This window comes from Mustela lutreola, chromosome 5 (assembly GCF_030435805.1).
Source record: "Mustela lutreola isolate mMusLut2 chromosome 5, mMusLut2.pri, whole genome shotgun sequence".
Classification (NCBI taxonomy): Eukaryota; Metazoa; Chordata; class Mammalia; order Carnivora; family Mustelidae; genus Mustela; species Mustela lutreola.
In genome coordinates this window covers 94746085-94762352 of record NC_081294.1, presented here as the reverse complement: position 1 = coordinate 94762352, position 16268 = coordinate 94746085, and the positions used below count along the sequence as shown (strand labels likewise).

General features: G+C 40.5%; 1 protein-coding gene across 2 annotated transcripts in view; it reads right to left on the bottom strand.

Moving 5' to 3' along the window:
• Positions 1–16268, bottom strand: part of NLN (neurolysin) — a 98208-nt gene that overhangs the window by 15252 nt on the left and 66688 nt on the right. The window contains exons 8-9 of one of the 2 annotated variants that reach the window (XM_059175099.1): positions 15384–15750; positions 10687–10834 (exon numbers count right to left, since the gene is read on the bottom strand). In XM_059175099.1, the coding sequence (XP_059031082.1) occupies positions 10687–10834; positions 15384–15750 (515 nt within the window). Of the gene's footprint in view, positions 1–10632; positions 10835–15383; positions 15751–16268 lie in introns of both variants that reach the window. The other variant, XM_059175098.1, reaches the window with a different exon arrangement.

Below are 16268 nucleotides of genomic sequence, written 5' to 3'. Positions count from 1 at the left end.
CCTCCTCTCTCTCTGTCTCTGCCTACCTCTCTGCCTACTTGTGATCTCTGTCTGTCAAATAAATAAATAAAATCTTAAAAAAAAAAAAAGACTGTAAATCTTAAGTCAGAATCAGAGTCAACTGTCTCTTTGAATAAAGGGTTAGGATAACTTAAAATTTAAATGAAAGCAAAAAGCAGAGGCCAAGCAACCTGAAAAATAACCATCGGGACTCTGTTAAATTAGTATTTCATTCTTTTGAATCATAGACAAACGTGGAACAATCATCAGGAAACATAACCGAAAACAAAAATCAGTATGAGTTGAAACTACTAGCCTTAAGCTTTGGAAGTAAAAAGAGTAAAAAAAAAAAATTTTTCCATTAAAAATGAGTAGATTTAAGACAATTTCTCCCTACTTCTCTTTTCTGTTTGCTTCCCTTTGTTTATTCAGTACATGCCTTTCTGGGGCACTTATCACTCTATTATTTTTTTTTTTTTTTTAAAGATTTTATTTATTTATTTGACAGAGAGAAATCACAAGTAGACGGAGAGGCAGGCAGAGAGAGAGAGGGAAGCAGGCTCCCTGCTGAGCAGAGAGCCCGATGCGGGACTCGATCCCAGGACCCTGAGATCATGACCCGAGCCCAAGGCAGCGGCTTAACCCACTGAGCCACCCAGGCGCCCCATCACTCTACTATTTAACTACTCAAGTTTCAATCAAAATCAAAGAGTTAAATGACAACACTGCAGACAGGTATCCTTTGCATGTATTGTGTTTTGTGTTCTAAATTTTAGATACGTGATTCTAAGAAAACTGCGCAGTAGAAAGCCTAGCCAGACCTCTCAGGGTAGAAGAGGCTACCTTAACATAAGAAGCCACTTCAATGGGAGTCAGAGCCATGGATTAGCTGGCTAGTGGGGGTGAGTGAAATGCAGCTATCGTTTCCTGGACAAACAAAGGATGCTCAGAAGTTAAAGCATCTCTTGTAAAAATAAAGGACTTATTCTGAGAGTGTGGGCTAAGAGTTAAAAAAAAGTTTTTGTTTTTTTTTTTTTGTTAAGTGAACTTTAGCAAGTTGTTGAGTCAGGAAAGCTCTTGATCTTTAGAAAGAGGGGAATTCACGAGAGCAGCTGATGTTTTCAAACCTGCACCCCATCCACAGAACTTCTATAAAGCTGACACTGGCAAAGGAGATTTAGCATTAAACCAACTGGGTCATTTGTGGGATGGGGGCTGGTGTTGTGTTGTCTCTCCCTGAACCTCTGTCTTGTTTCCCTCTTCAGATGTTTGACACCGCAGCCCTCCCTGACTTCATCATCCCTGGGGCTCTGCAGGGAAGGGAAAGGAAGAAGGGCTTAAGCACCAGGAGGAGGGAGCAGATGGGACACGGAATCAGCAGCAGAGAAAGATTCTGCTTTTGGCCCAGGGCAGAAGCACAGATGTCTAGGCCATTTCACATTCTGCCTTTCCCTCTTTATGCAAAAAAATGTTTTGCTTGACTTCCTATTATGATTGCGCTGATTCTAGATAGGAAGAGCTGCAAATCCTGAAGGGCCAAGGGGAATGAAATGCACTAGGCGCTGGAATTAGGCCACCTGCATTTGAGGACATCCCGGTAAAAAATTCTTACAGGAAAGAGGCAAGGGTTCCTGAAAACTGAATATTTTGCCTCTTTCTGGTATATAATCTTCTAAAATAACAAACATCCTACACTTAGATAAAACAAAGTGATAAAATAATCATAACAGCCGACACCTATTGAGACTTCACCACTCAAGGCACTATGCTAGGCCCATTACATGGATATCTGATTCCGACTCCAAAACGATTGTATGAAGTACATACTGTGATCACTGTTTTGAGATAAGGAAATTGAAACACACTGAGATTCACTGGAGAACTAGGATTTGAAACCAGGTGGTCTGACTCCAGAACCCACGGTTTGAACCACAACCACTACAATGCCTCTCTAACTTACAAGAAAAATGAAAACCATAAAAGGTTAAATTAGGATGTTCCGAAGGGACTAAATCCTCCTGGGCATTATCTAAAGTAGAAAAGTCTTATATCAAATTTGCCTTCATAACAAGAGCAAAACTGAGGTTTCAGTTGTACTTCCAAAGAAATCCTACTTCCTTTCTCTACTGGACGATGCTTCAAGGATCAGACCTAAGGCTGGGTGTCAAGGTCAGTCGTTGTAACCACCTTTCCCACACTCCGGATTCTGGCATACTAACTGCACGATTTTCTAAGGACTACAGTTTTTAGATAAGTACTCATAGAGCTAACAAAGGCAAATAAATCACACCATCAGTCACTACTTTACAATTATTTTGACAAAAATATACATTTTCTATACTTTGCTTGGGTGAATATTTTTTGGTCAGCATTTGCATATGGGGGTGCAAACCAACCCCAAATAACAAAATGTGTGTGTGTGTGTGTGTGTGTGTGTGTGTGTTTGGAGCGGCGGTGGTATTTCAGAACCTAGAAAAACATGAACAAATGAATAACTCATGAGCTAAAATTGAATAAAATAAAAATTAACGCAGTTATGTCATTCAGAGTAGAGAAGAGAGGGCTTATTCTGTCCAAAGCCTTCGGGTGGTGTGGGGAGAGAGCATAGTGATGAATGAACAGATCAACAATGTCTTCTAAAGAACAAAAGGAAATGTTTGCAAGGAGTAGAAGCTAAAAATAACCCTACTGCTTACTAATTTCCCGAAAGTCAGTCATGCTGTTTCTCTGTGTGCCCTTTGAGCAGTATCATTTAAATATTTTTCAAATGAGGAGGACAAAGAACCTAGGAAATTCAAAAGCTCAATTTCCAGCAAACAACTAAATTCTGAAAAGAAAGGAACCCACAGTCAGCTACTGTGTAAGTCTACAAAGAAACCCTGAACAGGCCTTAGGATCCACTAGCCTGCTGGGGGTCTGACACTCAAAACAGCATGACTGCTGAATGATTACTCACTGTTGACCAGCCGGCAAACACCACTCCCTCGTTTTAAACTGTAGGTTCCAAAGTACCCTCAAAAGTCCTTTCTGTAGTTTCCCACAAGAACAATTTGAAGGTGTTGAATATATAGTAGCTTCCAGGCTAAAGTAACCACTGATGTTAATATACCTCCCAGATAAAGCAGAGCATTGTGAAATAAACAAAAGTAATCTGATTAACAAATCATTTTGCAGGTGATATCTCATGAAGTTTTAGAGCATTAACGCTGCAAGAAATGTTCTGACAATAAAAGCCTAGAAAACAATGTACACTCAAATTTCTGTTTGGTTATAATTTCTTGAGAGGAAGAAAGTTGTCTAAAACAATGAGAATTTTCATCATTACTTTTTAACAGACAATAGGATACATAAAATTTTTACAAGAGATCACTTGATGCTATAGAGATTAACTTCTCAATTTAGATAACACAACAGGAGCTAGAGCAAAATTATACAAACTGGAGCTCAAAAGTCATGTGAGCTTTTGGTGTATATAAAGACCGAAGTCTTTATGGATTATTGTTCTAATGAAGTGACTGAATGCTTTTAGGGGTTGCAACAGAAGTTTTATATTCATGATTCCACATCCCAACTCAAAGAAAAAGCAGTTGCTAAAATCGGTAAGTGTACTGTGTTTAGAAAAAGAAAAGGCCCCAGGAGAATGGATTCTGGCTGTGTAAGGTGACCCCCCTGTTGATTTCCTAGCAGTCATTTCATAGCCTGACTTGTCTGATTTACCCCTAAATCCAGGGATGCTCAGAAGTTTATGTAACAAAGCATCAAAAAAAGAAAAGTGCCACTGTCTCCCAGACTCTGCCACAAATAGAGGGTTAAAGTTCATACTTTTAACTTCATATACACCTACCCATCAATGGAAGTAATAATAGTAGTAAAGAGACCCTGAAGAACACTTTGCTAACTTGCTTATTAATCTTCACAGCAGCCTCATAGTTCGGCAGATCTGTATCACCACCATAATTTAAAAGACAATCTGCAGCGGTCTTAAATACTGCCTTTTTTTTAGAGAGAGAGAGAGAGAGAGAGAACTCGCATGTGAGAGTGGTCGGGGGAGGTGGTGGTGAAGGTAGGATAGCGGGGAGGGGCAGAAGAAAAGGGAGAGAGAATCTTAAGCAGGCTCCACGGCTGGCAGAGGGCCTGCGGCTCTGAGATCATGACTGGAGCTGACATCAGGTGTTAGTTTTGTGTACATGTGTGCTCATATAAGGAAATAAACACACAAATGCGTAAAATAACAAATAAGAGATCCTGAAAGAAATCACTTCTAACACTGATGATGGAATCTCAAAGAACCATGCAGGGGTGGGGAAAGGGAGCAGAGGCAACAAGCTTGTTGGTAAGTGTTTACTGTACTAGAAGGCTGAAACAGAAAGGTCACCCTACACAGAGGGAAACGTGGAACAAGATAAATTCATTCATTCCACATATGCTTACATGTGGTTGATTTAGAGGGAATGTCCGTCAAGAGGCTGAGGAGAAAAATGTCTGTCTGACAGGAATACATGCTTGGATGATCAAATTCCAACCACAAGACACAGTGTGGTCTCTAGAGCATGAGACTGAGAGCACAAAAGTGGTTATAGGCCATAGGGTGGTGAAGAGCACGACCATCAGATCGTGGGCGAACCATTCAACCCTCCTGAGTCTCAGTCTTCTCTACATGGAAATGGGAGGAATAACAACAGTTTAATAAGAGAAGTAGGTTAGTAAATCTACTTCAGGAAATACTGAACTAATGAATGGAAGGCACTGATTTATTTATTTATTTGTTTATTTATTTGAGGGTGAGAGACAGCGCACACACATGTAGGAGTGTGGAGGGAATCTCAAGCAGACTCCATTGTGAGCAGAGCCCCATGCGGGGTTTGATCTCACAACCATGACATCGCTATCTGAGCTGAAACCAAGAGTTGGATACTTAACCAACTGTGCCACCAGGAGCACTTTAAAATAATGATCTTTAAAATAATTATCTCTAATAGTCCACAACTCACTACTCCTAATGTGCACACCAACTCAGACATCATTATGGAAGTTTTTAAAAAGCATTACTATTCTTTTCTAGCAAAGTTCAAAAGGCCAGTGATTACGGAGAGCTCAGACCACAGTAAAGTCAAGAAACAGGAACAGATACTAGAGATGCTACCTTTTGATTGCTATCTTCAAAATTATATGCCCCATAGTATTAACACAAGAAAATATAAGTGAAACTCACCTCCTGAATGTTGAAATAGTAGACGTATTGAACTAGTGCACCTACATGTTTGAAAACTGGATGTTCTGGCAGCCACATTTAAATATTGCTATGACAAGCTCCAACGAGCTCTTCTGGTCATCACACTTGCACAATACCAAAGTGGGGAACCCAGACACTGAGCTGCTATATCTAAAAATCAATCTAGTAGACGTGTATGTCAATTTTTTTTTTAAAGGAGAGAAAGAGAGAGAGGAAGGGAGGGGCAGATGGAGAGAGGGAACTTTTTCTTTTTTGAGAGAGAGAATCTCAAGCGGGCTCCTCACCCAGTGCAAAGGCTGACGTGGGGCTTAATCAAACAATCTTTAGATCATCACCTGGACCAAAATCAAGAGTAAGACACTTAAACTGACTAGCCACCTAGGGACCCCTGTACGGCAAATATTTAATTCACTATGTATTTCTTGGAGAAGTTAGAAGTATTACTAAACACAGAAGCTATTAAGCTTCTTATTCACTACCACCCAGTTTAGGTCAATACAAAAGGTTGTGAAATTATTATAAAGCTGCAGAAAAGTGATTCTGTGCCTACTACTTTTGAGACAAAAGTACTGATTATTGGTTCCCTATATGATTAACTTAAAAGTTCTTTAAAAATTTTTCAAATATGGGGTGCCTGGGTGGCTCAGATGGTTAAGCATCTGCCTTCGGCTCAAGTCATGATCTCAGGGTCCTAAGATCAAGCCCCACATCAGGCTCCCTGCTCAGCAAGGAGTCTGCTTTTCCCTTCTCCCTCTGCTGCTCCCCCTGTTTGTGCTCTCTCACTCTCTCTGTCAAATAAATAAATAAAATCTTAAAAAAGAAATAAGATTTAATTGAGCTGTAGTGGACATACAATATTATATTGGTTTCAGGTGTACAACATAGTAATTCAATGTTTATATCTTTAAAAGTTCTTAAAACATTACAGTACATTTGAAAGAATAGTCAAAAAATATTTTTCACAGATAATCTCAGGAGGAGATGACCAATCAAGGAATTGTACCACATACTATTTAACTACATGATATATCTGGTGTTCATAGAGGAAGTTAGGCAAACTGTAAGAATTGAATATAGCCCCCTGTTTCAAGACAGAGACACCATATACAAACACTATCATCTCCATATATACTGTCACCAGCATATCAGTATATATACTGATTAATGTATATATTATTTTTCATAGAGTTTATGTATTTCAGTCATGAGTCAAAGAGCTCTAAAAGGGCATAACACCAGGAACATTATTTCCCAGCATTAAATGGCCATCTCAAAGGATCAAAAATAACATAAAAGATCATGAGAATAACAGACTGGTAGAGAAAAACATTATGAGCACATGGTAAGCATACGATACTCAGTTCAAAGAGGACTGTTCTGAAAACAAGAACACACAGGAAGAGCACTGAAAACCCTACTACCCAAGAATCACTATTATCTTAATAAGTGTGATCAAGACACCAAGTTACCTTCTTGTGAAATCATTAGCTGATCATCCATATACAAATAAGGAGGAAACTGCTCTAACCTGGGAGTTCTTTAATTTGAAATTCATTATGGTCTGGGCTTCAAGGAATCTGTGAGCCCTTTGGAGCCCCGTGTAAAATTCTGAGTATATGAGATGTATGTACATTTTCCTAGAAGAGGTATCCACAGCCTAAATCAGACTTTCAGACAATCCTCATATCCAAAAAGATATACTATTCTAAAAACAGGCAGTAATTTATGTGTGTGCAAATATATAACTGGATCTTGGATAATCTAAATAATATTCCAAAAGTCTGAAATTTATTTATTTATTTATTTTTAAAAGATTTTATTTATTCATTTAACAGAGAGGGGGAACACAAGCAGGAAGAGCAGCAGGCAGAGTGGGGGAAGAAGGAGGCTCTCTGCTGAGCCAGGAGCCAGATGTGGGACTTGATCCCAGGATCTTGGGATCACGACCTGGGCTGAAGGCAGCTGCTTAACGAACTGAGCCACCCAGGCATCCCGAAAAGTCTGAAATTTAAAAAGGTATCTGACTTTTTTAAATTGCTCATAAAAATATTTTAGAAAGATGGAAACTAGACTTAGCCTAACTACGGGAAGCGGCCATAGAATGGACGCAGATTAAAAATAAATATTTCGGGCGCCTGGGTGGCTCAGTGGGTTAAGCCGCTGCCTTCGGCTCGGGTCATGATCTCAGGGTCCTGGGATCGAGTCCCACATCGGGCTCTCTGCTCAGCAGGGAGCCTGCTTCCTCCTCTCTCTCTGCCTGCCTCTCTGCCTACTTGTGATCTCTGTCTGTCAAATAAATAAATAAAATCTTAAAAAAAAAAAAATTTTAATAAAAATAAATAAATAAATAAATAAATATTTCAGGGGGACGCCTGGGTGGCTCAGTTGGTTAAGCAGCTGCCTTCGGCTCAGGTCATGATCCCAGCGTCCTGGGATCGAGTCCCACATCCGGCTCCTTGCTCCGCAGGGAGCCTGCTTCTCCCTCTGACTCTGCCTTCCACTCTGTCTGCCTGTGCTCGCTCTCACTCTCTCTCTCTTACAAATAAATAAATAAAATCTTTTAAAAAATAAATAAATAAATAAATATTTCAGGAACCCTATAGCTGTGAAAGTACTCTAAAACTGTGTAAGAAAGAAAATTTAGGTTGTTCTGGAAGATTTCCTTTCCTTGGATTAAACACAGGACAAAAATGGCTATATGTTTAAAAAAACATGGAAACACTAGAATGTAAGGATAAAAGGTTTGAAAGAACTAAACAGTTTTTTAACAATAGTGACTATAGTATTTTGGAACTGAGTGGGTACATTTTTGGTTATTACAACGATTAGGGGCTATTCTGAGGCCAGGGACATGAGATGTCTAGGAATGAACTGCACATGTCAGGACAAAAAAAATTGTCCCATATGCTGCATGCCATTCGTATGTCCTACTGGACATTTACCTAAGTAAAAAGTCTATAATTAAGTGAGCCTGGGTTTTAACTAACTCCACTGCACATATTTCTGTAAAGTATTTTGTACCCAGTTTTAATTTCCAACACTATTTTTTTTTACAATTTTATTTATTTATTAGAGAGAGAGAGACAGACAGACAGAGACATCATAAGTAGGCAGAGAGGCAGGCAGAGGGAGAGGGAGAAGCAGCCTCCCTACAGAGCAGGGAGCCTGATGTGGGGCTTGATCCTAGGACCCTGGGATCACAACATGAGCCGAAGGCAGACGCTTAATCGACTGAACCATCTGGTGCCCCAATTTCCAGGACTCTTAACTATGGGGATCACCTATGTAAATTAAAGCAAGATTGCTTTTTTGCTCGTAACTTTCCCAAGAAACATTCACCATTTTGGAAAATCATGTCACCACTTGTGCTATCGACCAATATAGAATGTCTCTGTTCCCCCCAATTCATATGTTGAAACCTATTTCCCAATGTGATGATAGGAGATGAGGCCTTTGGGAGGTATTCGGTCATGACAGGAGAGCCTCCATGAATGGGATTAGTGTCCTTATAAAAAAGATCCTAAGGAGCTCCCCCACCCTTCCACCATGTAACCACATAGTGAGAGGCACTGTCTCGGAACCAGAAAGCAGGTTCCTACCAGATACCAAGACTGCCAGCACCTTGATCCTGAACTTGTAACCTCCAGAACTGACTGAGAAATAAAATTCTGCTGCTTCTAAGCCACTCAGGCTATGATATTCTACTACAGCAACTTGAACCAAGACAGTTGGCAATACCAGTCTAGGGCTTGGCTGACAACACAAACCAAATTTATCAGTCTGTAGTTTTCACTGCTGGATTCAGGGTTAATCCTAATGAAGACTTCATTATGTCTTACTACGGAGCCATGTCCAGGCATCTATTGGGAAAACATAAAAATGGTGTTTATGTTCAGCGAGGACACTGTATCAACTAAAAATATTCTCTGTATGGAGAAAGGCGGTTAGGGAAAAATGAGTAAAATCCAAATGGAGTGCTGAGTCTAGTTAGGAGTACTGCAGCAATACTTGCTTCTTGGTTGTGACGAATCTGTTACAGTAATACTAGACTTTAACAGTAGAGGAAACAGGGTAAGGGTGTATGTGGGCAATTTTTGTACTATCTTTGCGACTTTTCCGTAAATCAAGAACTATTCTGGGGCACCTGGGTGGCTCAGTGGGTTAAGCCGCTGCCTTTGGCTCGGGTCATGATCTAGGGGTCCTGGGATTGAGCCCCGCGTTGGGCTCTCTGCTCGGTGGGGAGCCTGCTTCCTCCTCTCTCTCTGCCTGCCTCTATGCCTACTTGTGATCTCTCTCTGTCAAATAAATAAAATCTTAAAACAAAAACAAAACAAAACAAAACAAAAAACCTATTCTAACAAAAAGCTTCTTATTAAAATGTTTGCCTTTAGAGATATACAGAGATTTCAAATCTGGAAAACTGTTCCTCCATTTCTGTTAATATCAGTTTTCCAAACTGTTTGATGGAACTACTAACTCAATGTTTTCTTACGTCAGATAACAGTCAAATACCAACAAGCTCATATGGATTATCCTCGAATAGTGTGGCCCTAGTTTACTGGACTGCATTACAAATCAGTTGCAATGCACTGCACACACATACACCCTTCTGGACAAATTCTCCACATGGTTATACTATATTATCTATGATTTTAATTCGAGGCTACTCATGGGAGGTGTTTCAACATATTTATTATTAAAAAAGGAGTAGAGTCTGGGGGCGCCTGGGTGACTCAGTGGGTTAAGCCTCCTGAGTTTGGCTGAAGTATGATCTCAGGGTCCTGGGATGGAGCCTTGCATCGGTCTCTCTGCTCATTGGGGAGCCTGTTCCCCCTCCCCCTGCCTGCCTCTCTGCCTACTTGTGATTTCTCTCTCTGTCAAATAAATAAATAAAATCTTGGGAAAAAAAAAAAAGGAGCAGAGTCTGAGAGAGTTGAAAACCACTCAACTAAACAAAGCATTAACAAGCAGAAAAGAGAGATTATAGCACAGTTTATCTGTGAATGTTACACTAAATCCTATGGAGAAGAAAAGAATAAAATGAAAAAAGCAGAGTATAAGGCTTGGTGATAATCTTCTTTCTTCATAGGGTGGTATTCAATGAAGACCCTTCATCAGGGATAAACTTCTGAGCAAAAAATATGCTATGTAAGAGAAGTAAGAAAAATTTTGTTTTTACAGAAGGCCTATGAGATTCTAGGACCCTGGGATCCTGACCTGAGCTGAAGGCAGACGCTTAACCCACTGAGCCACCCAGGCACCCCGCCTATGAGATTCTTGAGCATGTTCAGCTTCTGAAAAAACGTGAAGGGGAGGAACCGAAAAGCAGTAGAAAAAATAAAAAGCCGGGAAACAACTGGTAGGTTTAAGATTTAAAAAAAAAAAAAAAAATCACTCACCTGTGCACAAATCTGATGCATGACATGACCAAATTCATGGAAGTAGGTCCGCACCTCATCGTGCCTCAGGAGAGAGGGCCGGCCTGCTGTTGGCTGCGAGAAGTTCACCACAAGGGCGGCCACAGACATCATTCGGCTCCCATCAGGGAGGAGGCAGCCAGGCTGGAGACCAAAGCAGGCTGCGTGGTTGTACTTTCCTTCCCTGGGAACCAGAAGCATCACTGGTGAGATAGGAACATTCTTCTGTAGCAACAACACTGCTGTGACCTCTCTCAATCACGAAGCCTTATTTGATACCAGAGGATGCTTTGAAACACGTAATCCACCCTTGAGAAAGTAGGTCATTATATTAAAATGGACAAGCTAAAACTGTGCAGACAAAACCCCACTATCACTGCACACGAGTTTTATCTCCAAGGTTTCTTCTGTGGAAAAACTGTAATGTAAGAATCAAGAATATACCTCACACCCATTGTAGAGCCCAATGTTTACTTTGATGGGATCTTACTTTCCTTTTTCAAAGATGGTGTCACTAAATACTACATTGTATGAAAGCAAACTTGAAATAAAAGATATAGTTTGGTTTACTGAACAGATTTTTCTTAAAATCAGAATTGATAAAAACCAAATACTAGACAATAAGGTTGTTCCCTTTATTCAAGGAAGGAAGAATCAGTGTTCACAATTAAATGTGCTCCTCATATAAACTAGTCAGGCCTTTTTGAAACACAATGCTTTTAGTTAACATGGGAAAAACAAAAATTACACTATAAAGTTGTCTATTTTTAAACAATGATGGTCTCTCAAAAAGGTATGTGCAATTGGATTTTATTCTAGAAGCAGGTTTCCATTCCCCCCCCCCCCCACTGTCTCAGAGGATTAGTAGTACATTCAGGTTTGGGGTAGAACATTTTACTTTGATAGGTTTTGATTGATATACACCTTTGTTTACATTGTCTTTCTCGGTGACTCCTTATAATGATCTGCTTTCCCTGCTGTTGCTATTCAAATTAAAAACAAAACAACCAGCTTTTTTCAGCTTCCTATGATGAGGTACAAAGCTAGAAAGGACACTGCTCCTACCCATACAACAATACGCTACACAATCTCCAAATCACCACTTTTCTTGAATTCATCACTAATGGGAAGGCAATCAAGTAACTTATAGTCTAAGACTGATGTCACCAAGGGGAGAGGAAGCAAGGAAGCAAGTGTGTGTGTGTGTGTGTTTTTTTTTTTTAAAGATTTTATTTATTTATTTGATAGACAGAGATCACAAGTAGGCAGAGAGGCAGGCAGAGAGAAAAAGGAAGGGAAGCAGGCTCCCTGCTGAGCAGAGAGCCCAATGTGGGGCTCGATCCCAGGACCTTGGGATCATGACCCAAGCTGAAGGCAGAGGCTTTAACCCACTGAGCCACCCAGGCGCCCCACAAGCGTGTTTTTTAGCCTGGGGCAAATACTACAGAAGCCAGTAGGAGAAGTCTTTTAACAAATTGTTAAAGGCCATGGTGGATCAGCGAAATCGGGGAGCCCCTGGGCACTATAGATAAGGATCTTCTGCCTCCTTGTGCAGGGTCTTCTCCCTGAACCTCGCTGAGGCCGCACACAAAGAGGGCAGCAGGCTGATGCCCTGCTGGAGCATCAGTCCTGATGCAGGCCCAGAGAGGAAGCAGCTGTCTTGACAGAGGAATGAAGCATTGCCTCGCTTCTCTGAGGGAGGGCAAGAAACGCTGTTGTGCTAAAAGCATTGGAGAAAACCCACTGCCAAGGCCAAGGGAACAGAAAAAATCCTCTACTTCTGAAGGAAAGACAGGAACACAGTGTGTGCCAGACCTACAAATGAGATCTACTGAACAGGCTGAGTCAGCACTGAGCAGGGACACGGGAAGGGAAGGCAGACAGAGGCGGGGACAAAAGCTGTGGATGGGTACACCAGAAACAATATACTGAATGTGATAATTGGTGCCTCAATGGGCTACTCAGGGCTTTCCACAATAATTCATATAGTTGACTGTAAATGTGTAAACAGATTTATAAACCTTTTTTTTAATATGAGAAAACTAAAGTAATCTGGACATGTTAATTCTATTATATTTAGTGCTTCTTAGTACATTAAGAAAGGCCAAAAAAAGTGTTTTTCCCCCCAAAAGCATATTCTTCATTTGAGAGTAATATGGGTGCTACTGTGTTAGACAGACAAGGGCTGCGATAGTTGGAGAACTTTTAAAGTCTAAGAATAGCTTAAAATCAAGGACTTTCTACTGATTTAAAAGTCAGTGGCATTGAGGGGTTTTTAATCTTTCCTTTAAGAAAAAACTTGATTTATTTAATTTTAAAGTCTTTTTTATTCTGACATTTTACCTTTCCATATTTTGTCCATAAAATGATGGTGATTTTAAAAAATGTCCCTATCATTCTTCCCCTAAGTGACCTGAAGTGATGTCTGAAAATGGTTCTGCTAGTCACCTGACCCAGAAAACCCTACAAAATCATGCAAATCAGAGTTTCAAGTTTTCATGTACACTTTAAGAACATATGTGAAACTTCCCAGGGCATCAAAGGCAGGCATATCCAAGAAGCCACCAAGTATCTGAAGGATACCACTTTGTGGAAGGGGTATGGGCCATTCTGTCGCTACAACGGTAGACTTGGGAGGTATGCCCAGGCCAAAGAGTGGGGATGAACACAGGGTTGGCGGCCCAAAGAGAGTGCTGAATTTTTACTGTACATGTTTAAAAATGGAGAGAGTAATGCTGTACCTTAAGGGTTTAAATGTAGATTCTCTGGTGAACAGTGCCCCCCAGATGCAGTGTAGAACTTACAGGGCTCCTGGTTGGGTTAACCCATACATGAGCTCTCCCTTCCGCACTGAGAGGATCCTTATTGATCAAACTGTTCCTAAGCCAGAATAGGAGGTCACACAGAAGAAAAAGATATCCCAGAAGAAACTGAAGAAATAAAAACTTATGCCCCAGGAGTAAATTCTATACAAAATTTAAAAATAATAAAAAGTAAAATAAATAAAAATGTCCCTATCAAGCATCTTATGTTGGAATCATCAGAGTATCTTGGCTTTGTTTTGTTTGAGAATTTCAGTATTCAATGAATAAACACTGAAATGTGATTAAAAAAAAAGTAACTGTTTTTTCTTAAATCTACTCCAAATATCCTTTTTTGAGTCACTGAGAAAAAAACAAGTTACTCCATCTCACTTTTAGGAAGTGACAGGAAGGTGACAGGAAGTGAATATTAAGTAGGTCACTACTTTCACAAGAGATGGGCTTTTGATTCCCATCCTAGCGCTACTCGTAAAGGCCAGATCTCAGAGTACAAAAGAAAGTGACCCTATGTTGGTGGGGAGGCAGCAGGTTGGGGTGGTAAGAACTGTTATCTGTGACCCTGGAAGTAGAATCTGGGGATAGTTCTAAAAGATTCCAGGGCTGAAGGATTTCCCCTGAAAGAATTTCTGGCTTAAAACTGCATGCTAACACTCTTACTAAAAAGAGACCCATCTACATGACAAGGGCTTATTTTTAGACCATTTTGAAAGTGAAAGTAAGTCCATAAAACACTGGGATAAGGCCCCACTGTCCACTGTCTGGATGAGGCAGTTATCCAGCCCCCTTCCCAGTAGCCACCCAAAGTCACCCAGTCTTTGGGTTAAAAACTTGTTTGTGTCACTGGGGCGCCTGGGTGGCTCAGTGGGTTAAGCCGATGCCTTCAGCTCGGGTCATGATCTCAGGGTCCTGGGATCAAGTCCCGCATCGGGCTCTCTGCTCAGCAGGGAGCCTGTTTCCTTCTCTCTCTCTCTCTCTCTGCCTGCCTCTCAGTGTACTTGTAATTTCTCTCTGTCAAATAAATAAATAAAATCTTAAAAAAAAAAAAACAAACTTGTTTGTGTCACTAAAGTAGGCGGTCACTGGTCACTGGGATTTCCTGTGGCCTAGTTAGTAAAATGAATTGGTAATTGCAACAGGTTGGCTTTGTTGTAGAAAGCAGCCTAGAGAGGAAGTGATCCAAATCCTTTCGCGGCTGATGGAGCCCTATAGAGCCCGTAGTTAACCACATGTTTCAGAGACAACAATGTTTTCTTGATTCCTCCCAGTGACTGACTACCTAGCCAGGGTGATATGCATGTATAGCCTAATGCACGAAACAATCCTGTAAAGGGATCACCACTCCCACACTACAGACGAGGAAACAGAGTCTCAAGTTAAATCACCTAAGCATCCCAACTCAATTTGAATGACTACAAAGATTTTGCTATTCCTGCTGTATTGTGCTGCCTCTCAGCTGGACTAAGGGAAGTGGCCAGAGACTGAAGAGTAAGGGCAGAGAGATTACCTGAACAATAAATATTTTGGAGGCCAATTTTAAATTAAGTAAGTGCAGTGCACAAACTAGATGATGATGATGGCTGCAAACATTTATTAAGCAATTCTATATGCAGGGTAGTCTTCCAGTTAATGTTTTATACATAATTAACCAACCGTTTTATCCTTACAATCCTAGGAAGCAGGTAGAATTAATATTCCTGTTTGATCAAAACTATAATGTAGATAAAGAAATGGAGGCATAGGAACATTAAGTTGCCTAGTAAGTGACAGAGCCAGACACACTGACTTCAGAACCCACATCTTTACTCCCATAGAATTCCAAGAACCATACAAGAAAACTCTGGAAGACAAGAGTCTTAATCTGGGTAGGAATTCAATCCCTAGGGTCCCTTCTAACAACATGATTCTCAGTACCTTGGATAGAGGTCCAAGTAGAACTGTCCCAGAACTTCTCCTGTGGCTTTATCCTTCACGGTGTAAAGTGTCACACTTTTATTCCATACATGAGCATCTGCCACTTGCTCAAATGAAAGACCTAGCAACTCCTGGTAGATGTTCAGCAATCCTTCAGTGACCACTTCAATTGGGAAATATTCCTTGAGGATCTCTTGATCTATGGAGTACTTGAGTTCTTCTGTCTGAGTCATGTAGTAATATAGATCCCAGGCATTGATTTTCCCATCATATTCAAAACCTCTCTCTTCACATTCCTTTTTCTTCAAGTTCAAAATAAACTCTCGCTCTGCCTCACCCAGTGGTTTTAATTTCTGGCTTAAATCATCTGTGAGGGAAGTGGGAAAAGTCAGTGATTTATTGCTTTGGGGAGCAAGCACATTCATACATATACCAATGTCTTTCTTCTTTATAGTACTTGGTGTAGATAACTGGGGGGAAGGAAGGGTGGAAGAAAGGATGGAGGGAAAGAGAGCTGGCGCTATTATGACAGCACTGCTGTTTTCTTCCCCGTAATTAATTTCATGGCTCCTTGCCCTCCCATTTTTTTCAGCACCGGCCAAACCAAGCCACAACTTCCTCTCACCATCAACAAAGCTCAGAGAACTTGGACTCCGGAATGTTGTAATTCAAGAAACATAACAACAGAGAAACCATCTCATGTACATGATTATTCTTCAATGAGATGAGGCTCCTCAAAAAGCCAGGGAAAATAAATCAGATGCAACCTGTGATCACTATTACTAAAAATTGCTCAATGCCTTTAACAGCCATGGATTTTATCACTAATCCCTCTATAAAGAAAGTCTATTTGGATACAGCAATTCCACTTCTTAGATGGATACC